The 27051-nt window shown below is 45.1% G+C and overlaps 1 protein-coding gene and 1 pseudogene across 1 annotated transcript in view; both read right to left on the minus strand.

Moving 5' to 3' along the window:
• Positions 1–1264: 1264 nt before the first annotated feature.
• LOC121552166 lies at positions 1265–12466 on the minus strand (annotated as a pseudogene).
• A 170-nt stretch (positions 12467–12636) lies between these two features.
• The window catches only part of LOC121552245 (midasin), a 54550-nt gene continuing 40135 nt past the window's right edge, over positions 12637–27051 (minus strand). Inside the window, exons 70-101 of the mRNA XM_041865009.2 lie at positions 26808–26963; positions 26309–26492; positions 25980–26163; positions 25587–25740; positions 25252–25398; positions 25011–25137; positions 24359–24464; positions 24065–24180; positions 23459–23863; positions 22573–22799; positions 22089–22226; positions 21595–21776; positions 21179–21340; positions 20812–20949; positions 20458–20596; positions 20032–20213; positions 19744–19878; positions 19405–19549; positions 18932–19227; positions 17876–18028; positions 17684–17785; positions 17359–17557; positions 17050–17217; positions 16793–16947; positions 16588–16677; positions 16094–16209; positions 15722–15896; positions 15423–15496; positions 15197–15311; positions 14959–15025; positions 14248–14390; positions 12637–14024 (exon numbers count right to left, since the gene is read on the minus strand). Coding sequence (XP_041720943.2) covers positions 13839–14024; positions 14248–14390; positions 14959–15025; positions 15197–15311; positions 15423–15496; positions 15722–15896; positions 16094–16209; positions 16588–16677; positions 16793–16947; positions 17050–17217; positions 17359–17557; positions 17684–17785; positions 17876–18028; positions 18932–19227; positions 19405–19549; positions 19744–19878; positions 20032–20213; positions 20458–20596; positions 20812–20949; positions 21179–21340; positions 21595–21776; positions 22089–22226; positions 22573–22799; positions 23459–23863; positions 24065–24180; positions 24359–24464; positions 25011–25137; positions 25252–25398; positions 25587–25740; positions 25980–26163; positions 26309–26492; positions 26808–26963 — 5066 coding nt within the window. The 3' untranslated portion in view covers positions 12637–13838. The remainder of the gene's footprint in view (positions 14025–14247; positions 14391–14958; positions 15026–15196; positions 15312–15422; positions 15497–15721; positions 15897–16093; positions 16210–16587; positions 16678–16792; positions 16948–17049; positions 17218–17358; positions 17558–17683; positions 17786–17875; positions 18029–18931; positions 19228–19404; positions 19550–19743; positions 19879–20031; positions 20214–20457; positions 20597–20811; positions 20950–21178; positions 21341–21594; positions 21777–22088; positions 22227–22572; positions 22800–23458; positions 23864–24064; positions 24181–24358; positions 24465–25010; positions 25138–25251; positions 25399–25586; positions 25741–25979; positions 26164–26308; positions 26493–26807; positions 26964–27051) is intronic.

A 27051-nucleotide genomic window follows, 5' to 3' on the forward strand; every position in this document is an offset into this window, starting at 1 on the left:
TTCCACTATTCCACTCCATTACCACGAGCCCTTCCTCCCCAATTAAGGTGCCACCAACCTCCTGTGGTTCAGAACAGAACAGCAAAAACCATCTAAGGTCATTACAGATGGCTAGCTGGATCCAGTGGACCCACTAGTAGACTTGTCCATAAATTGACCATACATTTGTCATTGACCTTCTCCACAGAATTTCATATTTATAGCTAATAATGTCATGCAACAGTAGAAAATAATCAAATTGTAATGGTAAACACACATGTTATGGCATGCCAGACAATTCAGTATAATGTTGTCTTGTTAATAATGTGTTTTGTTGTATACACCTGGGCAGCTCCTGTGTGTTGTGCTTTGTAAAACCCCCAGTAAATGTACTGTTAGTTTGTTACAATGGGTCTGTCATGGTGCCATTATTGAACACCCACACACATTGGCACATTGTTACCTTGTCCTAAAGTCAACATGCCAATACTCCAGTGCTTTTTATCCTGTGACGCGAAAGCCTGTTATGAGAATGATTCTAGGGGTTTGCTTGTGGAAAATGTGGGTCATTTTTTTGTGACATTGAAAAAAATGTATTCATTGAGAGAGTAGAGAAAAACGAGAACAGACAGCTTCAGAAATAGTTTTGAGTTAGCCAGGATGCTTAAAATATCAGTAGAATATACTACTGCAAGCTTTCATATGTGACTTACAAGGGCAACAGAACTCACGAGAATACAGCCAAACTGACAATGTCTTAACTGAAGAAAACTTGAGCTTTCATAACTTTAGTACTCTGCACTTTTGCTCCAACCCACTATGTCTTTGATGGTAAAAAGTCCATAACACCCTAATGCTTATCCTTAGCACTAAAATGATTTACTGTTAGGAAGACCAGTCTGAAATAGACCATACTGTAAATGAGTTACCGTGCTCATATGTGACACTTGTTCTGTGAGGTCGTTGTACATTGATTTCTCTGCTGATATGAACATACATTCTGTCTAGTGAAGTCAGATGTCAAATGTATTTTGTAAAAAACTAAAGAAAAACTACAAAAATGGCATGTCTGTTCTATATTCAAGAGGTAGTGTAGTGAACACAATTGATGGATATCCGTTCTACATGCAAAGAGCTACACAGGAGCAACCCAACATGAGCCCTGGTATACTAGTTATAACAAATAAATAAATCCTTACAGATGGTATTTATTACAGATGGTATTTATTACAGATGGTATTTCACATTATTGCACATTATTGCAAAATACATGATTCTCACAGCTTTGCTCAAAAGTGAACCAGACTCAGCGATCTGAAAGCGTCACCAGTGCTAAACATGGACATTTTGATGGCAACCAAACTGATAGGGGACTCCCCATGACAGATCTCATATGGTTGTGTCCACTCCAAACAACATTCTGTACCAGACACTAGCAGTGTCAGGGATTCAATGAGAAGAAAGTAGACGAGCTGGTCCGGCTAACATTTCTTCCATGGTAAGTGTGACAAGGTCCTGATTCCTATGGCTTTCATGCCACACATACACAGTCCATTTGAGTTATCTAACTCCGGCAGTGTCCTAATAATGGACACTGCCGGAGTTAAACCTTAGCTACATTTGAGGCAGAATAGCAAAGTTGCTGGCATTCACTTCCAGCATGAACAGGTGGATTACCTCAGTCCCATAGTTCCAGACATGTGTTACTCTATTTTGAATTGACGCAGCATTGCTAAGAGCTCTATGTAGGCCTAAGACTTAACGTTAAATGTCGTCCTTATTTCTTAACATATGCCAATGCCTGTAGCTCATCATGGTGCATGTTTGCCTATGTGATCATCCTAGGGATATGGAGAGACAATGGTTATAAAAGGGATACAACACAAAATACACTACCAGTCAAAAGTTTGGACACACCTACTCATTCAAGGGTTTTTCTTTATTTTTTTACTATTTTCTACATTGAAGACATCAAAACTATAAAATAACACATCGTTTTTTAAATTTTTTTTCACCTTTATTTAACCAGGTAGGCCAGTTGAGAACAAGTTCTCATTTAATAATAATAATAAATAATATGCCATTGGTGCGCGTCGTCAGCCCGTTCCTGCCCGTTCCTGCTCCCCGCACCAAGCCAGTGGTGCGCGTCGTCAGCCCGGTCCGGCCCGTTCCTGCTCCCCGCACCAAGCCAGTGGTGCACGTCGTCAGCCCGGTCCGGCCCGTTCCTGCTCCCCGCACCAAGCCAGTGGTGCACGTCGTCAGCCCGGTCCGGCCCGTTCCTGCTCCCCGCACCAAGCCAGTGGTGCGTGTGTCCAGTCCGGCACGGCCCGTGCCTGTTCCACCGGTGCCTGGTCCGGCACCGGTCAGCTGCTCCACTCCGGAGCCAGAGCAATCCGCTCCACCGGGGTCCGGTCCAACTCCAGTCAGCGGATCCACTCCGGAGCCAGAGCAATCCGCTCCACCGGTGTCCAGTCCAGCTCCGGCCAGCGGCTCCAGTCCGGAGCCTGTACGGTTTGATCCACCGTCGTCGGGTCCAGCTCCAGTCAGCGGTGCCAGACCAGATCAGGGGCGCAACGGGGAGGTGGAGAAAAAGTGGTGGTCACGCCCGGAGCCGGATCCGCCTCCGAGGCGGAATGCCCACCCGGCCCCTACCCTGTTGTGTTTGTGTGGCGCGGTCGCAGTCCACGCCTTTGGGGGGGGGGGGGGTACTGTCACGCCCTGGCTCTGGGGACTCTGAAATGTTGAGCCAGGGTGTGTAGTTTCTGTGTTATATTTTCTATGTTGATGTGCTAGATCGTTTAGATCTATGTTGGCCAGGGTGGTTCCCAATCAGAGGCAGCTGTATCTCGTTGTCTCTGATTGGGGTCCATACTTAGGCAGCCTATTTGGCACTAGTCGGTGTGGGATCTTGTTCCGTTAAGGTTTGTTTTGTGTAACCTAGGACTTCACGTTTCGTTTGTTTGTTGTTTTGTCGTGAGTTAAGTACTTAATAAAATGTACGCTTATCACGCTGCGCCTTGGTCCGTATCTTCCGTTAACGATCGTGACAGAAAAAAACAACAACACAGAGTTACACATGGGGTGAAACAAAACATAAAGTCAAAAAATACAACAGAAAATATATATACAGTGTGTGCAAATGTAGCAAGTTATGGAGGTAAGGCAATAAATAGGCTATAGTGCAAAATAATTACAATTAGTATTAACACTGGAATGATGTGCAAGAGATTATGTGCAAATAGAGATACTGGGGTGCAAATTAGCAAAATAAATAACAATATAGGGATGAGGTAGTTGGGTGGGCTAATTTCAGATGGGCTGTGTACAGGTGCAGTGATCGGTAAGGTGCTCTGACAACTGATGCTTAAAATTAGTGAGGGAGATAAGAGTCTCCAGCTTCAGAGATTTTTGCAATTCGTTCCAGTCATTGGCAGCAGAGAACTGGAAGGAATGGCGGCCAAAGGAGGTGTTGGCTTTGGGGATGACCAGTGAGATATACCTGCTGGAGCGCATACTACGGGTGGGTGTTGCAATGGTGACCAATGAGCTAAGATAAGGCGGGGATTTGCCTAGCAGTGATTTATAGATGGCCTGGAGCCAGTGGGATTGACGACGAACATGTAATGAGGACCAGCCAACAAGAGCGTACAGGTCACAGTGGTGGGTAGTGTATGGGGCTTTGGAGACAAAACGGATGGCACTGTGATAGCCTACATACAATTTGCTGAGTAGAGTGTTGGAGGCTATTTTGTAAATGACATCGCCGAAGTCAAGGATCGGTAGGATAGTCAGTTTTACGAGGGCATGTTTGGCAGCATGAGTGAAGGAGGCTTTGTTGTGAAATAGGAAGCCGATTCTGGATTTAACTTTGGATTGGAGATTCTTAATGTGAGTCTGGAAGGAGAGTTTACAGTCTAACCAGACACCTAGGTATTTGTAGTTGTCCACATACTCTAGGTCAGACCCGTCGAGAGTAGTGATTCTAGTCGGGTGGGCGGGTGCCAGCAGTGTTCGATTGAAGAGCATGCATTTAGTTTTACTAGTGTTTAAGAGCAGTTGGAGGCTACTGAAGGAGTGTTGTATGGCATTGAAGCTCGTTTGGAGGTTTGTTAACACAGTGTCCAATGAAGGGCCAGATGTATACAAAATGGTGTCGTCTGCGTAGAGGTGGATTTGAGAGTCACCAGCAGCAAGAGCGACATCATTGATATACACAGAGAAAAGAGTCGGCCCAAGAATTGAACCCTGTGGCACCCCCATAGAGACGGCCAGAGGTCCAGACAACAGGCCCTCCGATTTGACACATTGAACTCTAATATGGAACATATGGAATCATGTAGTAACCAAAAAAGTGTTAAACAAATCAAAATATATTTTATATTTGAGATTCTTCAAAGTAGCCACCCTTTGCCTTGATGACAGCTTTGCACACTCTTGACATTCTCTCAACCTTCTTCATGAAGTAATCACCTGGAATGCATTTCAATTAACAGGTGTGCCTTGTTAAAAGTTAATTTGTGGAATATCTTTCCTTAATGCGTTTGAGCCAATCAGTTGTGTAGTGACAAGGTAGGGGTGGTATACAGAAGATAGCCCTATTTGGCAAATTATGCCAAGAACTGCTCAAATAAGCGAAGGGAAACGACAGTCCATCATTATTTTAAGACATGAAGGTCAGTCAATACGGAACATTTCAAGAACTTTGAATGTTTCTTCAAGTGCAGTCGCAAAAACCATCAAGCACTATGATGAAACTGGCTCTCATGAGGACCGCCACAGGAAAGGAAGACCCAGAGTTACCTCTGCTGCAGAGGATAAGTTCATTAGAGTTAACTGCACCTCAGATTGCAGCCCAAATAAATGCTTTATAGAGTTCAAGTAACAGACACATCTCAACATCAACTGTTCAGAGGAGACTGCGTGAATCAGGCATTCAGGGTCGATTTGCTGCAAAGAAACCACTAATAAAGGACACCCATAAGAAGAAGAGACTTGCTTGGGCCAAGAAACACGAGCAATGGACATTAGACCGGTGGACATTAGACCGGTCCAAATTTGAGATTTTTGGTTCCAACCGCCGTTTCTTTGAAAGACGCAGAGTAGGTGAACGGGTGATCTCCGCATGTGTGGTTCCCACCATGAAGCATGGAGGAGGAGGTGTGGGGGTGCTTTGTTGGTGACACTGTCAGTGATTTATTTAGAATTCAAGGCACACTTAACCAGCATGGCTACCACAGCATTCTGCAGCGATACGCCATCCCATCTGGTTTGCACTTAGTGGGACTATCCTTTTTTTTTCAACAGGACAATTACCCAGAACACACCTCCAGGCTGTGTAAGGGCTATTTCACAAGATGGAGAGTGATGGAGTGCTACATCAGATGATCTGGCCTCCACAATCACCCGACCTCAACCCAATTAAGATGGTTTGGGATGAGTTGGACCGCAGAGTGAAGGAAAAGCAGCCAACAAGTGCTCAGCATATGTGGGAACTCCTTCAAGACTGTTAGAAAAGCATTCCAGGTGAAGCTGGTTGACAGAATGCCAAGAGTGTGCAAAGCTGTCATCAAGGCAAAGGGTGGCTACTTTGAAGAATCTCAAATCTCAAATATATTTTGATTTGTTTAACACTTTTATGGTTACTACATGATTCCATATGTGTTATTTCATAGTTTTGATGTCTTCACTATTATTCTACAATGTAGAAAATAGTAAAAATAAAGAAAAACCCTTGAATGAGTAGGTGTGTCCAAACTTTTGACTGGTAGTGTATGAAACAACACAATTTCAAACACTAGCTTGACCATATCTCACCTGATTTGTGGCATTTTTATTCCTCTTGAACTCATCTCTCCCCAATCCCTTAGGTATTTTCGGTCTCCTTCGTCTGGCACTTGTGTTATGGTCCGCATCATGTTTCTGTACAGGCCCAACACCTTCTGCCTCTGTAAAAACTGTAGAAAGAGAAGAAGCACTTAAACACGGCAGGTAGTTTAGTGGTTAAGAGCATTGTGCCAGTAACCGAAAGGTCGCTGGTTCTAATCCCTGAGCCAACTAGGTGAAAAATCTGTTGATGTGCCCTTGAGCAAGGCACTTAACCCGAATTGCTCCTGTAAGTCACTCTCTGGATAAGAGCGTCTGCTAAGTGACTGTAATGTAAAATGTAAACACAAGTTACAGTAGAGGTAGCCGTGTGGCTAGAGCAGTGGAAGCAAACAAGCAAGTTACCTGGCTAATTTATCAACAATCATATTGGTATTAGCAGATCAATATGCTGATGAAGACAATTACGTTTCTGGGTAGCAATTAAGTGCCTTAGTGTAATAGATTTCCATTCAAATGGGCAAAAATAGCTTTTTAGTAAAAAAACTATTTCTCAAGCACGACTTTTGTTAGGACTCTCTGGGAGTGGGGTGGGGAAAACTGAAAACTAGCTGTTATTTGCAGAAACTAACTATCAGGAAATAACACTGATCACTGCTTAAATGTTAAAGGTCCCGAACAGTCATTCTGATTCCCATGTAAAAAAGCCTAAACTATCACCCATAATATTTTTGGGGGATAGAAATGCTATTATAATTTATTCTCTCATGGCTAACAGGAAGTTTGAAAAGACAGGCGTGGGCGCTGAGCTTATATTCATGAGCTCGCCAGCAGTGTTTCAGTAGAATCAGCTCAAGCAAACTTGGTGATACACAAAGCAATTCAAACAACATTGAAATTGCATCAATGATGTCAATGTTTTTGTCTCTCTCCCGTTTTGCATGTCTCTTGTGATGTGGTTCATAACAACTGTGTCAGTTTTGTTCCATGCTGGCTGAAGACCTAGCTAGCCAGTAACTAGATAACACCAGACACAGATGAAAGCAGAAATATATATACGTATCTTTGCCATAGATCAGGGGTGTCAAACTCATTTTAGCTCAGGGGCCACATGGAGGAAAATCTATTCCCAAGTGGGCCGGACCGGTAAAATCATGGTATATATAACTTAAAAACAACAACTTCAGATTGTTTTCTTTGTTTTAATACTATCAACATAAAACATAAAGCTGGAGCCTGAGGACAGTGTGTCCAAAATAGTACAAGCACAACATCACTATTAATCATAAAACACCTCAAGTTTATTTGAAAATTCTAAAGAAAAAGAACACACAAACACACAATGCCTCAGTGATTCACAGAACTGTTTCACAGATCACAGAACTATATCAGGGTGTCATTTCTCAGGCAGAAATGTAGATACAAATAATGAAATCCTGTTCCCCAAACAAGTGCAAGAACCACAGAGTCAAGAATAGGTTAAATATACAAATAAAATAAAATAAATTAAAAACAATAGCACATCAAATAAAAACATATAAACATAAAGCTGGAGCCTGAGGACAGTGTGCCCAAAAAGCACAACATCACTATTAATCATAAAACACCTCAAGTTATTTGAAATTCTGAGGACAAACAACACACAAACACACAATGCCTCAGTGATTCACAGAAGTATATCACAGATCACAGAACTATATCAGGGTGTCTCATGCAGCACTTTAAGTGGGGTTGCATAGTTTATTTGACTCCTGATACCTGGCAACTTTTAGCTTTCACCAGCGCATCAATATCAGGCGTCACATCCTGAGTGGCAGCCAACTTCAGGATGTGATTCAAGTGCTTGTGCGTGAGCCTTGAGCGCAGCTTTGTTTTATTTATGCTCATTACAGAGAACTTGCTCACAAAGATATGTGGTTCCAAACATGCACAACAGTTTTGCAGCGAGGGCTGTCAAGTTGGGGTAACCTGGCAAGAGATTCTGATAAAATGTGTCCAAGCCAGCTGCGGCAAATTTGCCCTTCAAATCCGAGGGATTCACGGTGAATGGCGAACAAAAAACTTTGAAGTCTTTCTCCAGTTCACCAAAAATCTGAAAGCGTTGCTCAAACTCCCTTAACAGTCCCGTTATTTTATCTTTGAACCGCTTATTGTCTGCCACATGTTGGGTCGCGCACACATTTTTCAGACAGGGGAAGTGAGCTGCATCACCACCGGCGAGTTGCGTCTCCCACAATGACAGCTTCAACTTGAAAGAACGTATGCTGTCATAATACTGCGTGGCAACTTTGTTGCGCCCTTGCAGCTGTTTGTTCAAGTTATTCAGATGCTCTGTAACATCCACCATAAATGCAAGGTCCTGCATCCATTCTGCGGAATTAAATTCTAACACTGGTTTGCCCTTTTCTTCCATGAACTGTTCAATTTCTTCTCGTAAATCAAAGAAACGCCTCAGCACAGCACCTCGGCTTAACCATCTTACCTCAGTGTGGTATGGCAGGCCATAGATGTGGCCTTTCTCTCTGAGAAGGCTGTCAAACTGACAGTGATTCAGGCTTCTGGATCGGATGAAATTAACAGTTTGGATGACCACCTTCATGACGTTATCCATCTTTAATGACTTGCAACACAAAGCCTCCTGGTGCAAAATACAGTGAAAAATCCAAAAATCACATCCTCCATTTGCAGATTGCACTTTCTCTCTGAACTTTGTCACAACGACTGCTTTTTTCCCGATAATTGAGGGCGCACCATCTGTAGCCAGGCTGACAGCGCGGGACCAGTCCACTCCGACCCTGTCCAGCGCGCCGACGAGTGCAGTGAAAATATCAGCTGCTGTCGTTGTATCTGTCATCGGCACCAACTCCACGAACTCCTCGGTGACGGTCAATGTGTCATCAACTCCGCGGATTAAAATGGCCAGTTGTGCAACATCTGTAATGTCCGTGCTCTCATCAATTGCAACCGAAAACGCAATAAATGACTTTACTTTTTGCTTCAACTGGCTGTCCAAATCCACTGAAAGATCGGAAATCCTGTCTGCAACTGTGTTTCTTGTCAGGCTGATATTTGCAAAAGCCTGGTGCTTTTCAGGGCACACAATCTCTGCTGCCTTCATCATGCATGTTTTTACAAATTCACCCTCACTAAATGGTTTTGAAGCCACTGCGATTTCATTAGCAATGAGGTAGCTAGCTTTCAATGCAGCGTCACTGATGTCTCGGCTGTGAGTAAACACAGACTGCTGTTTCTTCAGACCCACCAACAGTTCATTCACCTTCTCTCTTCTCCGCTGTCCTTGAAAGTTGTCATATTTGTCGGCATGAAGACTCACATAGTGGCGACGAAGGTTATATTCTTTCAGCACTGCAACATGCTGTGAACACACCAAACATACAGCTTTCCCATTCAATTCCGTGAATAAATAGAAGGATGACAATTTTTCTTGGAACACTCTGCACTCTGCGTCCACTTTTCTCTTTTTGACAGAGACATATTGGGGCAATGAGGGTGCCAAAGCACATAATGTTAAAAGTAGAAGCCGTAATAAATATCGCGGGCAAAACAAAGTAGCTCATCCGGACTGGCTGCACTTGCTTGACCTATTTGCTCTGCCCCGGTATAAACAGTTTGCTTGCTTAACACAATTGCTATTGCGCCATCCAGTGGACACAATTGTAACAGCAGTTTATTTTATTGAAAAATTGCAGCTCATTTTTATACTTTACAAAATCATCTCGCGGGCCGGATTAAACACGTTTGCGGGCCGGACGTTTGACACCCCTGCCATAGATGAATAGTGTAAACTTTTGATTATATTTGCTGACAAACACCCTACAATCAAATTTTGGCACCAGTAGAGTACAGTCGTGGTCAAAAGTTTTGAGAATGACACAAATACTAATTTTCACAAAGTCTGCTGCCTCAGTTTTGATGATGGCAATTTGCATATACTCCAGAATGTCATGAAGAGTGATCAGATGAATTGCAATTAATTGCAATGTCCCTCTTTGCCATGAAAATGAACTTAATCCCCCAAAAACATTTCCACTGCATTTCAGCCCTGCCACAAAAGGACCAGCTGCCATCATGTCAGTGATTCTCTCGATTAACACAGGTGAGAGTGTTGACGAGGACAAGGCTGGAGATCACTCTGTCATGCTGATTGAGTTAGAATAACAGACTGGAAGCTTTAAAAGGAGGGTGGTGCTTGAAATCATTGTTCTTCCTCTGTTAACCATGGTTACCTGCAAGGAAACACGTGCCGTCATCATTGCTTTGCACAAAAAGGGCTTCACAGGCAAGGATATTGCTGCTAGTAAGATTGCACCTAAATCAACCATTTATCGGATCATCAAGAACTTCATGGAGAGAGGTTCAATTGTTGTGAAGAAGGCGGCAAGGCGCCCAAGAAAGTCCAGCAAGCGCCTGGACCGTCTCCTAAAGTTGATTCAGCGGCTGGATCGGGGCACCACCAGTGCAGAGCTTGCTCAGGAATGGCAGCAGGCAGGTGTGAGTGCATCTGCATGCACAGTGAGGCGAAGACTTTTGGAGGATGGCCTGGTGTCAAGAAGGGCAGCAAATAAGCCACTTCTCTCCAGGAAAAACATCATGGACAGACTGATATTCTGCAAAAGGTACAGGGATTGGACTGCTCAGGACTGGGGTAAAGTCATTTTCTCTGATGAATCCCCTTTCCGATTGTTTGGGGCATCCGGAAAACACCTTGTCCAGAGAAGACAAGGTGAGCGCTACCATCAGTCCTGTGTCATGCCAACAGTAAAGCATCCTGAGACCATTCATGTGTGGGGTTGCTTCTCAGCCAAGAGAGTGGGCTCCCTCACATTTTTGCCTAAGAACACAGCCATGAATAAAGAATGGTACCAACACATCTTCCTTAGAGCAACTTCTCCCAACCGTCCAAGAACAGTTTGGTGACGACCAATGCCTTTTCCAGCATGATGGAGCACCTTGCCATAAGGCAAAAGTGATAACTAAGTGGCTCGGGGAACAAAAAATCGACATTTTTGGGTCCATGGCCAGGAAACTCCCCAGACCTAAATCCCATTGAGAACTTGTGGTCGATCCTCAAGAGGCGGGTGGACAAACAAAACCCCACAAATTCTTACAAACTCCAAGCATTGATTATGCAAGAATGGGCTGCCATCAGTCGGGATGTGGCCCAGAAGTTAATTGACAGCATGCCAGGGCGGATTGCAGAGGTCTTGAAAAAGAAGGGTCAACACTGCAAATATTGACTCTTTGCATAAACTGAATGTAATTGTCAATAAAAGCCTTTTACACTTTTGGAATGCTTGTAATTATACTTCAGTATACCATAGTAACATCTGACAAAAATATCTCATAACACTGAAGCAGCGAACTTTGTGAAGAACAATACTTGTGTCATTCTCAAAACCTTTGACCACGACTGTAGCTATCTAGCTAGCTATACTGAACTAAAATATAAACGCAACATGTCAAGTGTTGGTCCCGTTTTTCATGAGCTGAAATAAAAGATTCCAGAAATGTTCCATATGCACAAAAAGCTTATTTCTCTCAAATGTTTTGCACACATTTGTTTACATCCCTGTTAGTGAGCATTTCACCTTTGCCAAGATAATCCATCCACCTGACAGGTGTGGCATATCAAGAAGCTGATTAAACAGCATGATCATTACCCAGGTGCACCTTGTGCTGGGGACAATAAAATGACACTCTAAAATGTGCAGTTTTGTCACACAACACAATGCCACAGATGTCTCAAGTTGAGGGAACGTGCAATTGGCATGCTGTCTGCAGCAATGTCCAACAGAGCTGTTGCCATTGAATGTAATGTTAATTTCTCTAGCATAAGCTGCCAACAACGTCGCTTTAGAGAATTTGGCAGTACATCCAACCAGCCTCACAACCGCAGACCACGTGTAACCACGCCAGCCCAGGACCTCTTCTTCACCTGCCGGATCATCTGAGGAGTATTTCTGTCTGTAATAAAGCCCTTTTGTGGGTTAAAACTCATTCTGATTGGCTGGGCCTGGCTCATGTGATGTCCATAGATCAGGGCCTAATTCATTCATTTCAATTGACTGATTTCCTTCTATGAACTGTAACTCAGTAAAATCTTTTAAATTGTTGCATGTTGCGTTTATATTTTTGTTCAGTATATATAAACCATGCCCCTCTGCAAACACAACATGCCTTCTCCAATGTTGGTTATAAGACAGTACTTATTTAAATTAGGTAAGAGAATATCACGTTACCATTGGTGAATTAAAATGAGTTAGGGTGATGCCTTAATAATCCTGCTGTATCCAAGTGTTTGACATGGGGGAGGGGACCAGTAACTTTATGATAAAACTTTATCAATGTAGAAGCAACAGACATTTATCATTATTTGGTCATCATCATACTTTAATCTGGTTTAATCCAAATATTACCCAATTTCATGAAAAACATGATTTTGACTGTTCATGACATTTAATGTTAGCTAGCTATCTCATGCTGCCATGGTTATTTCCCAAGGTAAGCATGATATCTAGTTGGCACTACACTAACCCCATGGTTTACTGCTCATAATACCGACATATACTTGTATTACCGGTTTTAATGTAAGTGCTGCCGCAGGTAACGTTGAGCTAGCCATGATGTTGACTGTTGCATACATGGTTGTAGAGGCAGCTCTACAGCTGATCCACTGTCTGGTCGATCTTTGTTCAACATTGATGATCAACAAGATCAATGTCGCCCTCTTGTGGGGTGGAGTACTTATGGAAAATCCTAATTTCTTTAGGGGCCATAAACTAAAGATCCCAAATACATCATAAAACAATGTGCTCAAAACAGTTTATAAAGTTTATTAACCCTAACCATATCATCATACAATGTATCATGTCATATGTGATTGATAGATGGTATGAACAACTTCCATGAATATAATTTGTTTGCTTATAGTTATTTCCACATTACAAAACACCTTGGCGATAAACATTTCAATGCACAATCATCAACCACTGTTTTCCTAATGCCACAGCAATGGCATTTTCTAATGATGTCTTTGTGTCAGTGAATGAACCTTATCTACAGTACAGTCTAGGTGTAAAACAGATGTAGTTGTGATATGTCTCTTAGGCTGCATTTAGACAGGTAGCACAATTCTGATATTTTTTCCAAATTGGTCTTTTGACCAATCACATCACATCTCTTGACATCAGATATTTTTCAGAGCTGATCTGATTGGTCAAAAGATCAGAATTCGGCTGCCTGTCTAAACATAGCCTAAGACCAGAGAAATGGAACCAATTGGAGCATTTATCAAAATTGTTATTAGCAGTCCTTGTGCTTCAAAGTGCATAAGAACTGAATTTTCCAAAAACATTGACCTAGTTTTTGAGAGAGAGAGAAAAAGAGAGACAGAAGCAGAATTATAATTTCCAAGTAAACAATGGATGAATTGTTTTAAGCACATGGTGTAAAGTGAGATGCAGAAAAAAAATTCAAGGCACAATTCTGGGATTACTTTTTAAATGGATCAAGCACATATCAGCATGCTTTTCTTTTGCCATGATATGTTTTACAAAACATCACAACACTGTCAGCTCCATACATTATCAGTTGATGTGTTTACATGAAAGCAGAATGACTTGATGAGCATGTTACACTGAAAACATCCATACAACATGAAGGGGGTTATAATACACAGGGAAAGAGGTATCTCTTGTTCACACGGAAGGGAATCACATTCTGTTCGTTTTCTAACATTTGTTATAGACGTGCAAGATAAAGCAATGCTTATTACATTAGGAAAGAACTTCCAGAATCCCCCTGGCCTGAAGACAAGGACTAAACAGCAGAGGTCGCTATCAAACTCTACAGTCTACTAAAATTAGAGGAAAAACAAGAAAAAAGGCACATATACAGTGGCAAGTCCGTCTTTCTCTGTGAGTCCTGTTTTTGAGTCTGTGTGTTGTTGAGAGGCTAGCAGCAGAGTGGGTTGTGCGGTTGGTTGCTGCCCTCTGAGATGGTTTCTTCTCATTGGCCTACTGGTCGGTTGCCGTGACGAGTTCGAACCACTGCCTCAGTGCGTCGCTCAGGGTCTCTGGCAAGGCGTTGACGTCCCTCAAGATCACATAGAAGGGGAAGGGAAACTCCTCCATGTAGGAGCGGATCTCAGGCATCTCTCCTGGACCTTTGAAGATTGGCACCTTGATGTCCAGGATGGAGTCCTGTAGAAAAATGACAGAAGAAATGTCAAAAGGAATATTGTGGAATATTTCCAGGATATTTCAATATGAATATCATATCTCATAGTGATTTGATCATCCACAGAAACACATGCACTAAGAAAAGGAGAACAATTATATTGGACTATATCATGTACATTACAGTAGAACTTTGCATTTACTATCCACAGTCCTAACTTGGATGGATTCCATCTAAACCCTTTACCCTGGAATTGGGGTTGTCAAGCACCACGAAGATGACGAAGACGTTGGCGCTGCGAGCCGCCTGCACGGCAGCCGTCACCCTCTCCTTCCCCTCCAGGAAGAGCCCCCTGCCGTCCGATACGATGAGCAGCAGCTGGGCCGTCTCTGTTGGGGGAGGCAGGGAGAAAAAGAGGGAGGGAGGGCGAGAGAGATGGGAGAGGGAGATGGGAGGGAGAAAGAGAGAGCACAGGACGAGAGGGAGGTAGTCAGTTTCCACTGGCACCACAATGGCCCTGGGTGTCTGCTTACAGGTTCCAGTCCTCTGGGCTGCAGAGGGAGAGCAGTGAGAGCTCTGATACCAACTCTGCACTGTGATCCTCACCGCGGCTCCACAGAGGATATGTTAGCTTCACCAGGGGCACTGTAGCAGGAACAATACTCTGCCTTTGACTAACAGAACTGGGGCTCTGCTCCCAACCCACCCAGTGCTCCACTCAGGGCTTGTTTGTTGGACATCAGATACTACCAGGGCATGGACCCCATAGGCTCAGAGGACGATATAATCAGCTGACATTCTTGAATATGTCTCAACTCATTACTGTAAGGAATAGAGGCATCTAAAATGACCTGAATACATTAGCAAATGAAGAAGGGACAAGGGGAGGACATTCTCGCTTATAGTAAACATTCTTATTGTGTAGTAGGGAAGATGCTGCACCACCCTGTACAGTACCTGTGTTCATGGATCCAAGGCTATGCTGCTTGGCTGCTACAAACATGTTGGCTGAGGTCTCCAGGAACTAAAGGATACATGAGCACAATGTGGGTGTCAGTCTCAGAAGAAAAAAAATCTGTCTCAAAGGGTATTTTGGGGGAAGATCTGTTGAACAATATCACAGTAATGAAAGGGGTTCAAATCATCAAAACTAAAAAGAGTGTAAAAATGAAGGAAGAAGGAAAGGTATTCCCACCTGGGCTATCCTGGTCTTTTTCTGCTGGAACTGACAGAGCCTCAGTATCCTAGCACCTGAATGATCGTTAAACTGTTGTTGGAACGGGTGGAGCAGCTGCACTGTCTCTCCAAAGCTGAGGGGGAAAACCAAAACATTTCACACATCATGTTGTTATCTCACTGTCCGGGGAAGAGAAACACCTGGACATCAATATTCATTTATTTTAAGTGACTGCTCCTCTCACCTGCACACAGACACCTGCCCCACCTCCAGGAGAGTGAGAGCGTTGACGATCACAGACAGGGATTCAAAGGCCAGCTATGAGGCACAGGAGACAGAGGTGAGACATTAATGAGACATTGTGTGTTACCCTTATGACACCCTATTCCCTTTATAGTGCACTACTTTTGACCAGAGACCTCTGAGCCCTGGTCAAAACTAGTGCACTATAAAGGGAATAGCGTGCCATTCGGGACTCATACACTGTTCCTGCAACACTGATTGCAAGGTTGTCTCCACTCATCCCTCCGTGAAGCGACCTACCTGTTTGGAGTGGTTGTCCACCATGCTGGAGGAGTCGTCAACGGCCAGACAGATCTGATACTCTCGCTTGCTGGGCTTGGTCCGCCTCAGCCAGATCTTGTCTTTACGGAACTGACTGGCGATGTAGGGGATCACCTTCCGCATGTTCAGACGCTTTCCCGTGCGGAAGTCTCCTCTATGACACAGAGAGAAAACAGAATAAGAGATGAGCTAATATTTGTTGTGAAATTAAAAAGAAAGATCTTTAAAATGAAAAATAAATTCATTCATAGAAAAGGTTACAAAAGCCTGTTCCTGCTCTGGTCTGAGTTTTGTCTGATGGCTGACCAATGCTCCATGAATGATATTTTAGGGGTTGCGGTAGGTACTCACTTGAGCTTGGCTGCCTGCGTGGGCTCTAGGATGAGGCGGAGCTGCTCACACAGCTGCTGGGACAGGGCCGAAGTCAACGTCTGGTACTGGTGCCACATGGCTGCCGCTGCACTCTCCTATAGGGAAAGATTTATTTTTTACCTTTATTTAACTAGGCAAGTCAGTTAAGAACAAATTCTTATTTACAATGATGGCCTACACCGGCCAAACCCGGACAACGCTGGGCCAAATTGTGCACCGCCCTATGGGACTCCCAATCACGGCCGGTTGTGATACAGCCTGGAATCGAACCAGGGGGTCTGTAGTGACGCCTCAAGCACTGAGATGCAGTGCCTTAGACCGCTGCACCACTCGGGAGCAGCGGTCTAAGATAATAGCAGGAGTTACACACATAGATCTGAACTTCTAAAGGTAGGTAATGGGAATAGAGCATGACAGGGTAAATAGTGTCCGGTATTATTAATGTATTAGCAGGACATCCAAAGTGTTGGTACCTCCTCCTGATCTCCAGGGGCCTGTTTCATCCAGGCCTCCAGCTGCAGCTCCATCTCCCTCCTCAGCTCCTCTGGGTCGCGGACTGGGTTCTGGACGGACACACACATTCAGCTAATCTTATACAGATTCTACAGTGCTTTCTGACTGTTTTTTTTTTCTTTAATACTAGAGCCCTAAGCAGGTCTTTGATCAGATCTCTGGTACCTGCAGTGTGTCCATTAGCAGCTCTGGGACAGTGTGGATGGTAGACTCTGTGCTCCTCTCTGGGCGCTCCTCGTCACTGTGACCCTGTCTGTCCTTTGGCCTCTCCTCGTCTTCCTCACGCTGCCTCAGAGCCTCCAGCTCTCCACTCTCCAGACCTAACGGGGGAAATTACACAGTAAGACACAAAAAAAACAGGCAAACACACAAACACAGACACACACACGGGTGTAAGTGAGATGAGGAGATGGATAGAGCACCTTTCTGTGACGCTCTGGTCGAGTCCAGCTGCTCTGGCTTCAACTCCTGGGCTTCAACAGCCTGCAGGTTCTCTTCCTGCTCCTCTGTATCCATTGCAATGTCCTCATCCTCTTGGTCCTCCTCTTGTGGGGCTCCGTCTGGTTTCTGCTGGTCTGCACTGGCAACATCTGTCAACAGCAGAGACAAGAGGCTCAGTGAAAGGGCACTTATAAGAGCTTAGAAGGAAGGCTTCTTATCTTGGACTATTATCTTCTTAGGGGGATGAACTGGTGTGGCATATCTGCTCTGTGGTGTGATTGGTGCCTGACCGTATGTCTGTGTGTCGTAGGCCGTCTCTCCCTGTTTGATGTGCTCGTACAGGTCTGACTCCAGCTGGGCCTGAGTCTGGTTGTTCTCCAGTGTCTTCTCCGTAGTGCTCTCCACCGTGCGCAGACGCTTGTTGATGCGCTCGTTGTAGTCGCCCGTCGAACGCTCATTGTCAGCCTGCCCCGGCTTCCTTTTGAAGCTCTGGAACAGCCAGGTCAGAATAACAACAAATTTAGAAATATATAGCTCATCTTAAAACAAACATTGGATTCACTAGAAAACATCAACTCAAAAACACACTGTAGAGATTTTGTAGACCAGACGTACCTGTGTCTTGCTCTGGCTTGGTTTCTGAGAGGACATCCTTGCCATTAGTTTGGACTCGTGTCCCTCCGACTGGCTGGCATCAGCCGCTCCACTACCATGCTCCTGGACAACAAACAATACAAGAGGGTCAATGTGTGCCTGCCAAATAACACATTTACATTGGCTGTAAATGGGTGGGGTGTGTGTTTCTACCTCTTTAGCTTGGTCTCTCTCGGATGCTTCCCCTGCCAGCTCCACAGCGGTCTCACTCTGGACGTTCTCCTCTCCTGTCTGACCGTCGGTGTTGTGCTCCTTCCTCTCTGCCGATTCTGGCTGCTCCTCATCCCCACCCTCCTCTTCCTCCTCCTGTGGGCAATGAAGAAGAAAGGTGTTAAACACTCAACTAGCAAAGCAATCTGTTCTAGGTACATATGGGATAGGTACTTTTCACAGTGGGAGGCCGTTCCTTCTCTTGCTAGAACAAAAGCAGTACCTGCAGCATGCCAAACCGGTAGCGACGAACCTACCAATTCTACTTGTAGAATCGCAATGCTCGTCAGTGGCCAACAACTTGACTTTGAGACAATCAGAGAGCAAGAGGCAACACAAAAAAGTGTTGAGCCAGTCACACTTCACATGCAATGTCGGCTATGGGATGGTAGCTAGCTAAGTGCACAGACACAATGCACTCAACACTAAATACTTCCTCCAAGCTAGCTAACCAGCTAGTATCCTCCTCGTTTCTACATTTGGCTATGGGCTGGCACTGACAGTATGGGATTATGGAGAGTGACTTAAATTGGTTCTTCGTCATCTTGCTAAGTAGTTATCTAGCAAGTATCAACAAGGGTTTTCCACAAAATAGCAACATTAGCGCAGATTCTTGAAATCTAGACCATAAGCAACACGCACAGATATGCATTGCCAAACAACGCAACTGCCACCTTTTGGTTTGGAGTATTTTAACAAGGCTGAGTGGCTGACGACGTCCAAGGTCTTTGTTGTGTGAACACAAAAAAGATTGACTGTCGAAACTCTGTTCAGAGGGGCTAAGTACTGTCGGCAGGCAAACGTTTGACAATCCTACCAGTGTGTCTAAGCTTTAAAGTGAAACAAAAAACGATATTTTGGTATTTTTCTTTCAATAGACCCAAAATGATTTGCATGTCACCAGTCAAGTTTTCAAGATATTGGACTTTCAAGAAGCAAAATGTCACCGGTCATATCATCATGATGATGCAAAATGCAAGAGGAGAGAAGTCAAACTACCTTTGGTTTCTGGCCTTCGTTTGCAGGGGTGGCCACGCCCTCCTCTTTCCCTGCCTCTTGTTCCTTGTCCTCATCATCCTCTTTCTCTGCCTCCTCTTTGACCTCCTCTGTTTGTTCTCCTCCTCCTCCTCCCTCTTCCTCCTCAGTCTTGGGTTCCTGGTCTTCTTCCTCTCCTTGTTTGTCTGTCTGATCCTCAGCCATCTCCTCCGCTCCTCCCTCCTCCTCTCCCTCTTTCTCTGCTTCCTCCTTCTCATCCAGCTCCATTGGCTTCTCGTCAATGTCGAACGGGTTTTCCTCTGGTGGAGAAAGAAACTCAATTGTCACACACTGGTTCTCTGGTGTCTCCACCGGTTCCTCTACACCCTTTTCTTTAATAGTTTATTTTATTCAGCAACAAGATAACAGGACAAAAGGACACATTAGAATCCTCTTCCAGATATACAATTGACCCCCAATGACCCCAGAGGCCTCACCGTCTCCCTCTCCCTCCCCCTCGTCCCCGGCCTGGTCCTCCTCCTGGTCCAGGTTGAGTTCATCAGGCAGGTCCATGGCCTCCGGGTCAGGCTTCTTCTCCTGCTTCCCGTGGTACGGGTCCACCTCGTTCTCATCAAACTCCCGCTGGAACACAGATACTCAATCAGACACTATCTAGCACTCCTGCTAAAACACACCCAACTACAGCCTGAGATGTGTTAAGTCAAATTCAGTGCAGAAAAAAAGCTCCTTGCAAAACCAGGGATAATCTGTGTGATGCAACATTGATACGTTCAGTAAAGTATATATATACACACATATTTTCAGTGAAAGCTAACCTCGTCCCCTTGTTCGTGGATCTTCTCCTTTTCCTCCTCGTCCAACTCTTGGTCTTTGTCATCTTTGTTCTTGTTGTCTTTGTTGGGGTCTGCTGCATCCAGGTTGTCATCCTTGGCTACCAGTTCTGACTCCCCCTGAAGAAACCACAAAAGAGCATCATTAGTGAACAACAAATACAGTATCTGCTGACTGGGTTCTACTCCAAACATCTTTATTTGCGAGCAGCAGATACTGCCCTTTCTGTCAGACATTTCAACCCTCTTTTATCGGATCCTTCCTCTCCGTACCTGGTCCATTCCTTGGCCTGACTCCTCCTCCTTGTCACTGCCCTCCTCCTCTTCATCATCCTCATCATCATCACCCCACATCCTCTCATCCAGCGTGTCTGTCTGGCCTTCACCCAGGTCGCCCATCTTCTTATCTAGATCTTCATCCTCCTCTTTGTCAGACTCCTCCTCGTCATCCTCACCTGAAAAGGCACAACCAATAGCGCTTTGAGATGTGAGACCAGGGTCGGGTTCATTAGGGCATGCAATGGAAAACTGTTTAAAACGTTTTGCAACAGACAATGAAAATGAGTGTTTCTTATTGGACGAATTCCAGATAGTCCCTCCCTGTTTGTCTATTTTCTTCTGTTTGGTGTCTAATGAACATGACCCAGGAGTGCGATCAGACTCCCATGAGGCTGTGTGTTAAGAGCTCTGTCCACCCACCTGGCTCTTGCTGGTCTCCATCATGCATCTGGCCGTCAAAGTCCTCGGACATCTCGATGGCGTTGTCCTCCTCGTCAATGTTCTTCTTGTCAGGCTCCTCCTCTTTCTTCTCCTGGCCTTCCTGGAACGTGTCCTCCACCTACGACAGAAACGGTAACATTTTTGCAAAACGTTATAACTTTAACTCTCACTGAGTCAAATGTTTACTTAGTTATGCATTGATGTCAGTAGGAGACCAAGTGGAAATTCAACTGAAGTGGAAGTTAGGATTCACCCCTTCATGAGCAATGCCACTCCAAAAACATAGATCTTATAGTGTTTGCACTGTATTGCAATTCTCGTAGGAAGCATCACCTGTTCTTCGTTCTCGATCTTGTCGCTGACGTCTTTGGTGCCCTCTCCCTCTCCGATGCCACCGCCCTCGTAGTCGTGGAACTCTGTGGCCCCCTCTCCGTCCCCTCCCTCCATTAACTCCTGGGGGAGGCAGAAGCCCTGCAGGACAAGACAAATAAGACAATCAGCAAGAATGAAAGTGGCTGTACTGTAGCACCACTGCAGCTTAGGTGACTTACCCAAACAGTAAAAATAAAGAGCTACTGAAACTACAGGTTGTTCTAAGATTTTTCACTACTTAACTTTTGTTCTGACAAAAAAAAAATTTCAACATGCAATTGTGCTCGTGTTAGAAAACAGATCCCAGTAGAGGGGTTACATACAGTACCTTCTGGGCTAACTCAGTGAAGATGCCGGCCAGGACAGAGAGCAGTTTCCCAGTGCTCCTGTGGGTTCCCAGTGACACGGCCAGGTAGTATCGTACCAGCTCAGAGTACAGCCCCAGCATGGGGTCCAGACGCACCAGCAGCCTGCACGCCTCACTCAGCTCCTAAACACAACACACAGGACAAAGGAGGAAAACAGAGGGTCACTGGTGAAATATTATGAATATCATGAGGTCATGATAAAGCAATCTAAAACAACAGGACATCATTGTTCAGAAAAACTCAGGAGAAAGAATGATGAACTCCTTGACATTACAGGCAAAATCGTCGAGTTCCAAGGCGTTTCAGTGGTGGTCGTGTATCCCCACTCCACTAGAGGGTGGTATAGGCTCCAGTATATGCTGTGTGACTACTGTACCTGGAGCTGCTGAGGTGGACAGGAGTCTCGGTGTACTCTGAGTCTCTCCAGTAGCTGTTCCAGTGTGTCGCTGACCTCCCCCAGGGAGAGAGACGCCACCTCTGCTCCTAACTCCTCCTCCAGCAGACGACTCAGGTGACCAGGCTTCAGCAGGTCCTCCTGGGGCTCCTCCTCCTCACCTTCTGGAACAGGCAGATACAACAGGAAATTACATCACCATTCCCCATCAATGGTCAAGACACACAGAACGCTAGGATTGATCATGTTAACACATCTTGGCCCAGTCTTACTCTGGCATTCTTGGGATAGCTTTTTTTGACAGCTAGTTCTCCTACATTTCTCCAACAATAACCACACAAGGCAGTAAACAAGTGTTTCTTTATGGACAAGTTCAGAAAGTCCCTCCCAGTTTCAGTCTGTTTTTATCCACTTGGTGCCTAGTGAACACGACCCAGGTGTGTTATTGGAGGCAGACAGCAGGCGTGACTCCTCACCTTTCTTGGTGTCTGTCTGCTGTTCTCTCGGCTGTTCCCCCTCCCTCCTCTTCACCAGGGTCTGCACGGCAACCAGCACAGTGTTGATGGCCTTCTCCAGCTCAGCAGAGAACTCGGAGTGGAATGTTTGCTGGTAACCTGGGGAAAGTTTGAAAATGTGTGCACTCACTAACTGTAAGTCGCTCTGGATAAGAGCATCTGCTAAAATATGTCTCAAGACTCAAATGTAAAATGAAAGAGGTGGAGGGAAAAGTATTTTACCAATGTAATAACACTGTAATAGCATTGTAACATCAGTGTAATGCCATTGGAATGCCAGTGTAATACCATTGGAATGCCAGTGTAATACCATTGGAATACCATTTTTTCTATGATGGGGTCTAGGCCGGGTTCCTGTAAAGCCTTTTGTGAAAACTGCTGATGTAAAAAGGGCTTTATAAAATAAATTTGACTGATTGATAAAGCATGGTCTGTCTGTTCTCACCTGTGTGTCCGTGGCCCAGGGAGAGTAGCTTGGTCTTCCAGGTGGTGAACTCAGTCAGGCTGGCCTCCAGCTCTCCCCTGACGTACTGCAGGCCTCGGGTCAGACCAGGCTGGGTGTCAGCCGTGCCCTCTGGAGCTTTGGGGGTGAAGAGCTGCTCCACCGCGGGCATCTGTGCCGCCACGGCACCCAGCCGGTCATAGCCAGAGCAACACACAGAGAAGTGGCTCCTGGGGAGATTAAGAGAAGGGAGGGTTAGCAAATTAATAGAGCATGAATGGGAAGGCTATGCTTAAAGCTGCAATATGTAACTTTTTGGGCATCAGCTTCAAACAGCAGAAAGTACAATATTTTTGGTTATGGAAAACATATTTCACAGCAGGTTAGATGGTACAATAATTCTCTACACTATACTTGCTTGTTTTGTCATATAAACTTAAATTAGGCAAACTATTCGAATTTTAGAAACCAGGAAATGGTGGAGCATAGTGCATCTTTAAATGACAAAAAAATCTAAGATAAAATGAACCATTGATTTCAATATAGAAGATATCTAAAAAGAAAAGTCATGAAGACAAAAGCTCAATGCTCTTATCTGTGTTATGCTCTCAGTATTCCTGTGTAATGATATCAGTATTCCTGTGTAATGCTCTCAGTATTCCTGTGTAATGATATCAGTATTCCTGTGTAATGCTCTCAGTATTCCTGTGTAATGCTATCAGTATTCCTGTGTAATGATATCAGTATTCCTGTATAATGCTATCAGTATTCCTGTGTAATGCTATCAGTATTCCTGTGTAATGCTATCAGTATTCCTGTGTAATGCTATCAGTATTCCTGTGTAATGCTATCAGTATTCCTAATGCTATCTTGTGCTCCTTGACCTTACCAGGAGTGCAGCGCCCCCTGTGTGGACTGCAGTGCCACTGCATCCAGCTCCTCTTTCAGGATCTGGGTTTGACCCAACATGTCCACCACACGCCGACTCAGCTGGCTCCAGGCCGGGTCTCCTCTCCTCAGCAGACACCCAGGGGGCTGCCTCTGAGCCGCTATGGGGGACGGGCACCTCAGGGTGGGCTCCCTCTGTCCGTCTACCCCCTCTGTCTGCTGGGGGCCCTCGGGGCAGCACTGCAGCACCCAGGATAGCTGCTGGAGGAGGGTGGCACACTGCCCTGCCAGGCCCTGGGCCTTGATCACCCAGCCCTGGAGGGAAGCCTGGGGGGGAAGGCCACCCGCATCCTCACTGTGGGACTGGAGGTGAGCCTGGATGCCCTGCACGCTGGCTGTTAGCCTCCTGTATGTGTTAGAGGATAGAAACCAAAACGAGTGTGAGAAGGACAACTACAGATGGAGATACTCAGGCGGTTTCCTAAATAGCACCCTATTATTATAAGGCTTTATAGGGAATAGAGTGCCATTTCAGATGCAGCCATATTCAGAGATACTCTATCCAGATGGTACGCTCTGAGGTGTAAGGTCATAGGTTAAGGTTCACCTGAGGTGGACCCACTGCTCTGTGAGCTTGGCCAGGCGTCGCCTCTGTCTGAGCAGCAGCTTGAACAGGTGGGAGGAGAAGCCTCGGCAACGATCAATGTTCCCAATCCCCAGCTCCTGGAACACACACACAGTTCAAAACGTCAGACAACAATTTCCAATTGCAGCACACCGTTATTCATATTTGCTGCACCAGACACCGTTAACACCATGGAGATCCTAGAAATAATGGCACGTAATTCTACGGTTTAGACCCCATTTAGAAACACAAAATAACATCCTTTCAGTCTCTCACCTTGGCAGCGCTCTGGAGGGCAGTCATCATGGCCGTTCTGCGGGCCCACGAGCGGTAGTAGTACTTCTGACAGCCGTCCCACGCAGCGTTCATCTCAGTAAACAAACTGAAACAGACAGTTCCATGCCACAGTCAACCGCCTACTCCATGACATACTGCACAGTTACTTAATGACATACTGCACAGTTACTTAATGACATATTGCACAGCTATTTAATGACATACTGCACAACTATTTAATGACATGCTGCACAGCTATTTAATTACGTACTGCAGTTACTTAATGACATGCTGCACAGCTATTTAATGACATAGTGCACAGCTATTTAATGACATAGTGCACAGCTATTTAATTACGTACTGCAGTTACTTAATGACATGCTGCACAGCTATTTAATGACATAGTGCACAGCTATTTAATGACATAGTGCACAGCTATTTAATGACATAGTGCACAGCTATTTAATGACATAATGCACAGCTATATAATGACATAATGCACAGCTATTTAATGACATGCTGCACAGCTATTTAATGACATAATGCACAGCTATATAATGACATAATGCACAGCTATATAATGACATGCTGCAGAGCATCTCAAAGTGTGGTGTGGTGTCTGTAACAGCCAGGTGGGTGTGTCTTGTCTTACATTTTCTCGGCCTGCTCCTGGGTCCTGACTGCAGCCAGGGCGGTCTGCAGCTCCAGCGGCTGCAGACACAGGGTCTCCTCTGGGTCCGTTGTCCTGTTCCAGTTCAGGCCCTTACGGTAGGACAGACCTGCAGAAAGACAGCAGCACTGTCAGTAAACTCCAGTCACATACTGTTGGACTACAATACTGTACAATATCAGTGTAACCACACTGACATAAACAGTTCCCTTTAGAGACTCACCGATCTCAGCCAGCATCCTGAAGAGATCAGACAGGGCTCTCTGCTTCTGCTGGAGGATGTGTTTGACCTCTGACTTCTGCTTCTCCTTCTCGGCTTTCAGGTCGATCGTGAGGCTCTGGAGGTCGCGCAGGTTGCTGATGATCTCCCCTGCAATAAAGACATAAATATCTTACAGTCAAAACTATAATCATAGAGGGACTTTTTCCCCACAATCTAATCCGATGTAGTACATCTGAAGCAAACATTTCTCATCCAAGACGCCTTTGTTTTTCTCATGGTCATTCATGATGGATTCTCAATGAGGCAGTACAAGCAGACGTTTCTCCAGCCCTTACCGGTGAAGACGTCCAGGTCCTCCGAGAGCTCTGGCAGAGGGTTCTTCTTCACCAGGGTCACACACATCTTTTTCATCTTCCTGGTGAGGAGGGGCAGGCGGCCCTGCAGAGACGAGGGCTCCACGCCCACCGGGCCCTCCTCTGGGGACTCGCTCTGGAACACACACAGTATGTCAAGTACAGTCATTGCCAATTTCATAAGAATGTACTGAAGAAGCTCTTTGTGGATAGAGATACTGGTCCAAACTGTCATTTTATGAGTCAGAACATTAACGTTTTTGTGTCAGAACAAGTGTCGGAACAGAACATTGATACCATGGTATACATGCCATATTGACATAGTGTATTCTTGACTGATGTAAGTGATCGTGGCTACTGAGGGATGTACTGTACCTGTAGGTCTCTGGCCCTGCCAGGGAGGGTGTTCTTCAGGGCATGGTGAACCCTGTGGAGTGGGGTGTTCTCTTGGTTGGCATCCACACTGTCCAGGCTAGCACTGCTGCCCTGCTCCATCAGCGCCGGGGCAACCGGCCCACTCAGCGCCGCCTCAAACTTCTTCACAAACTTAAACAGGGTTCTGGAAAACCATAAGAGTGGTAGATATTGTAATGAACTTGCTGTAGTGGGAGACATTGTGCTTACTGTATTGGGTTCAAGCTCCAAAGGTTTGGTATAACTTTTTTAACAAGAAAATATGGATATTTTTTTACAGGTAGTCTTACCGATGGGTCTTATCCACTGACTGTTTGATGGACCAGAAACTGACGTCGTTCCACTTGGAGATCTTCACAAAGTCCTTGAGCTCCTTCTCAATGGGCTGGCGGAGCTGAGTGACTTTGGTCTGAATGCATTCTGAGAACTGAGAGTAGTACTTGTGCAGATTCCATAGGAGGTGGCAGAGAGGTTCTGTGAAAGAAGGAAGGATTTCCTGTTCAGAACTACATCTGCATGTTTGAAAGGTGAACATCAAGCACTGTATTACAAGACAGCCTGTCGACTGTCTAAGTGCAGACTACACATGTACTGTATGTCTGAATATGTATGTGCCTCCATATGTGTGTGTGTAAATCTGATTATGTGTGTGTGTGTGTAAATCTGATTATGTGTGTGTGTGTGTAAATCTGATTATGTGTGTGTGTGTGTTGTGTGTGTGTGTGTGTGTGTGTGTGTGTGTGTGTATATGCGTCTGACTATGTGAGAAGGCGTTGCGGTGCGTCCCACCTTGTCCATGCTGGCTGGGGGCCAGGAGGAGGTGGCAGTGGAAGCTGAGCATCATGGCTAGCCTGGTGTGGTACTCTCCCAGGGTGGAGCCCTCCATGAAGGCCTGCAGCGTGGAGGAGACCGTGGACAGGGACAGACTCTCCGCACCATCGCCCTCTAGTGGACAGAACAAACAGGACAAGGAAATGGAGTTAGCTGGGAAATATATACGCTGCTGCCTAATACTTTTATGGGTTCTGACTTA

Source organism: Coregonus clupeaformis, chromosome 36, assembly GCF_020615455.1.
Source record: "Coregonus clupeaformis isolate EN_2021a chromosome 36, ASM2061545v1, whole genome shotgun sequence".
Lineage (NCBI taxonomy): Eukaryota > Metazoa > Chordata > Actinopteri > Salmoniformes > Salmonidae > Coregonus > Coregonus clupeaformis.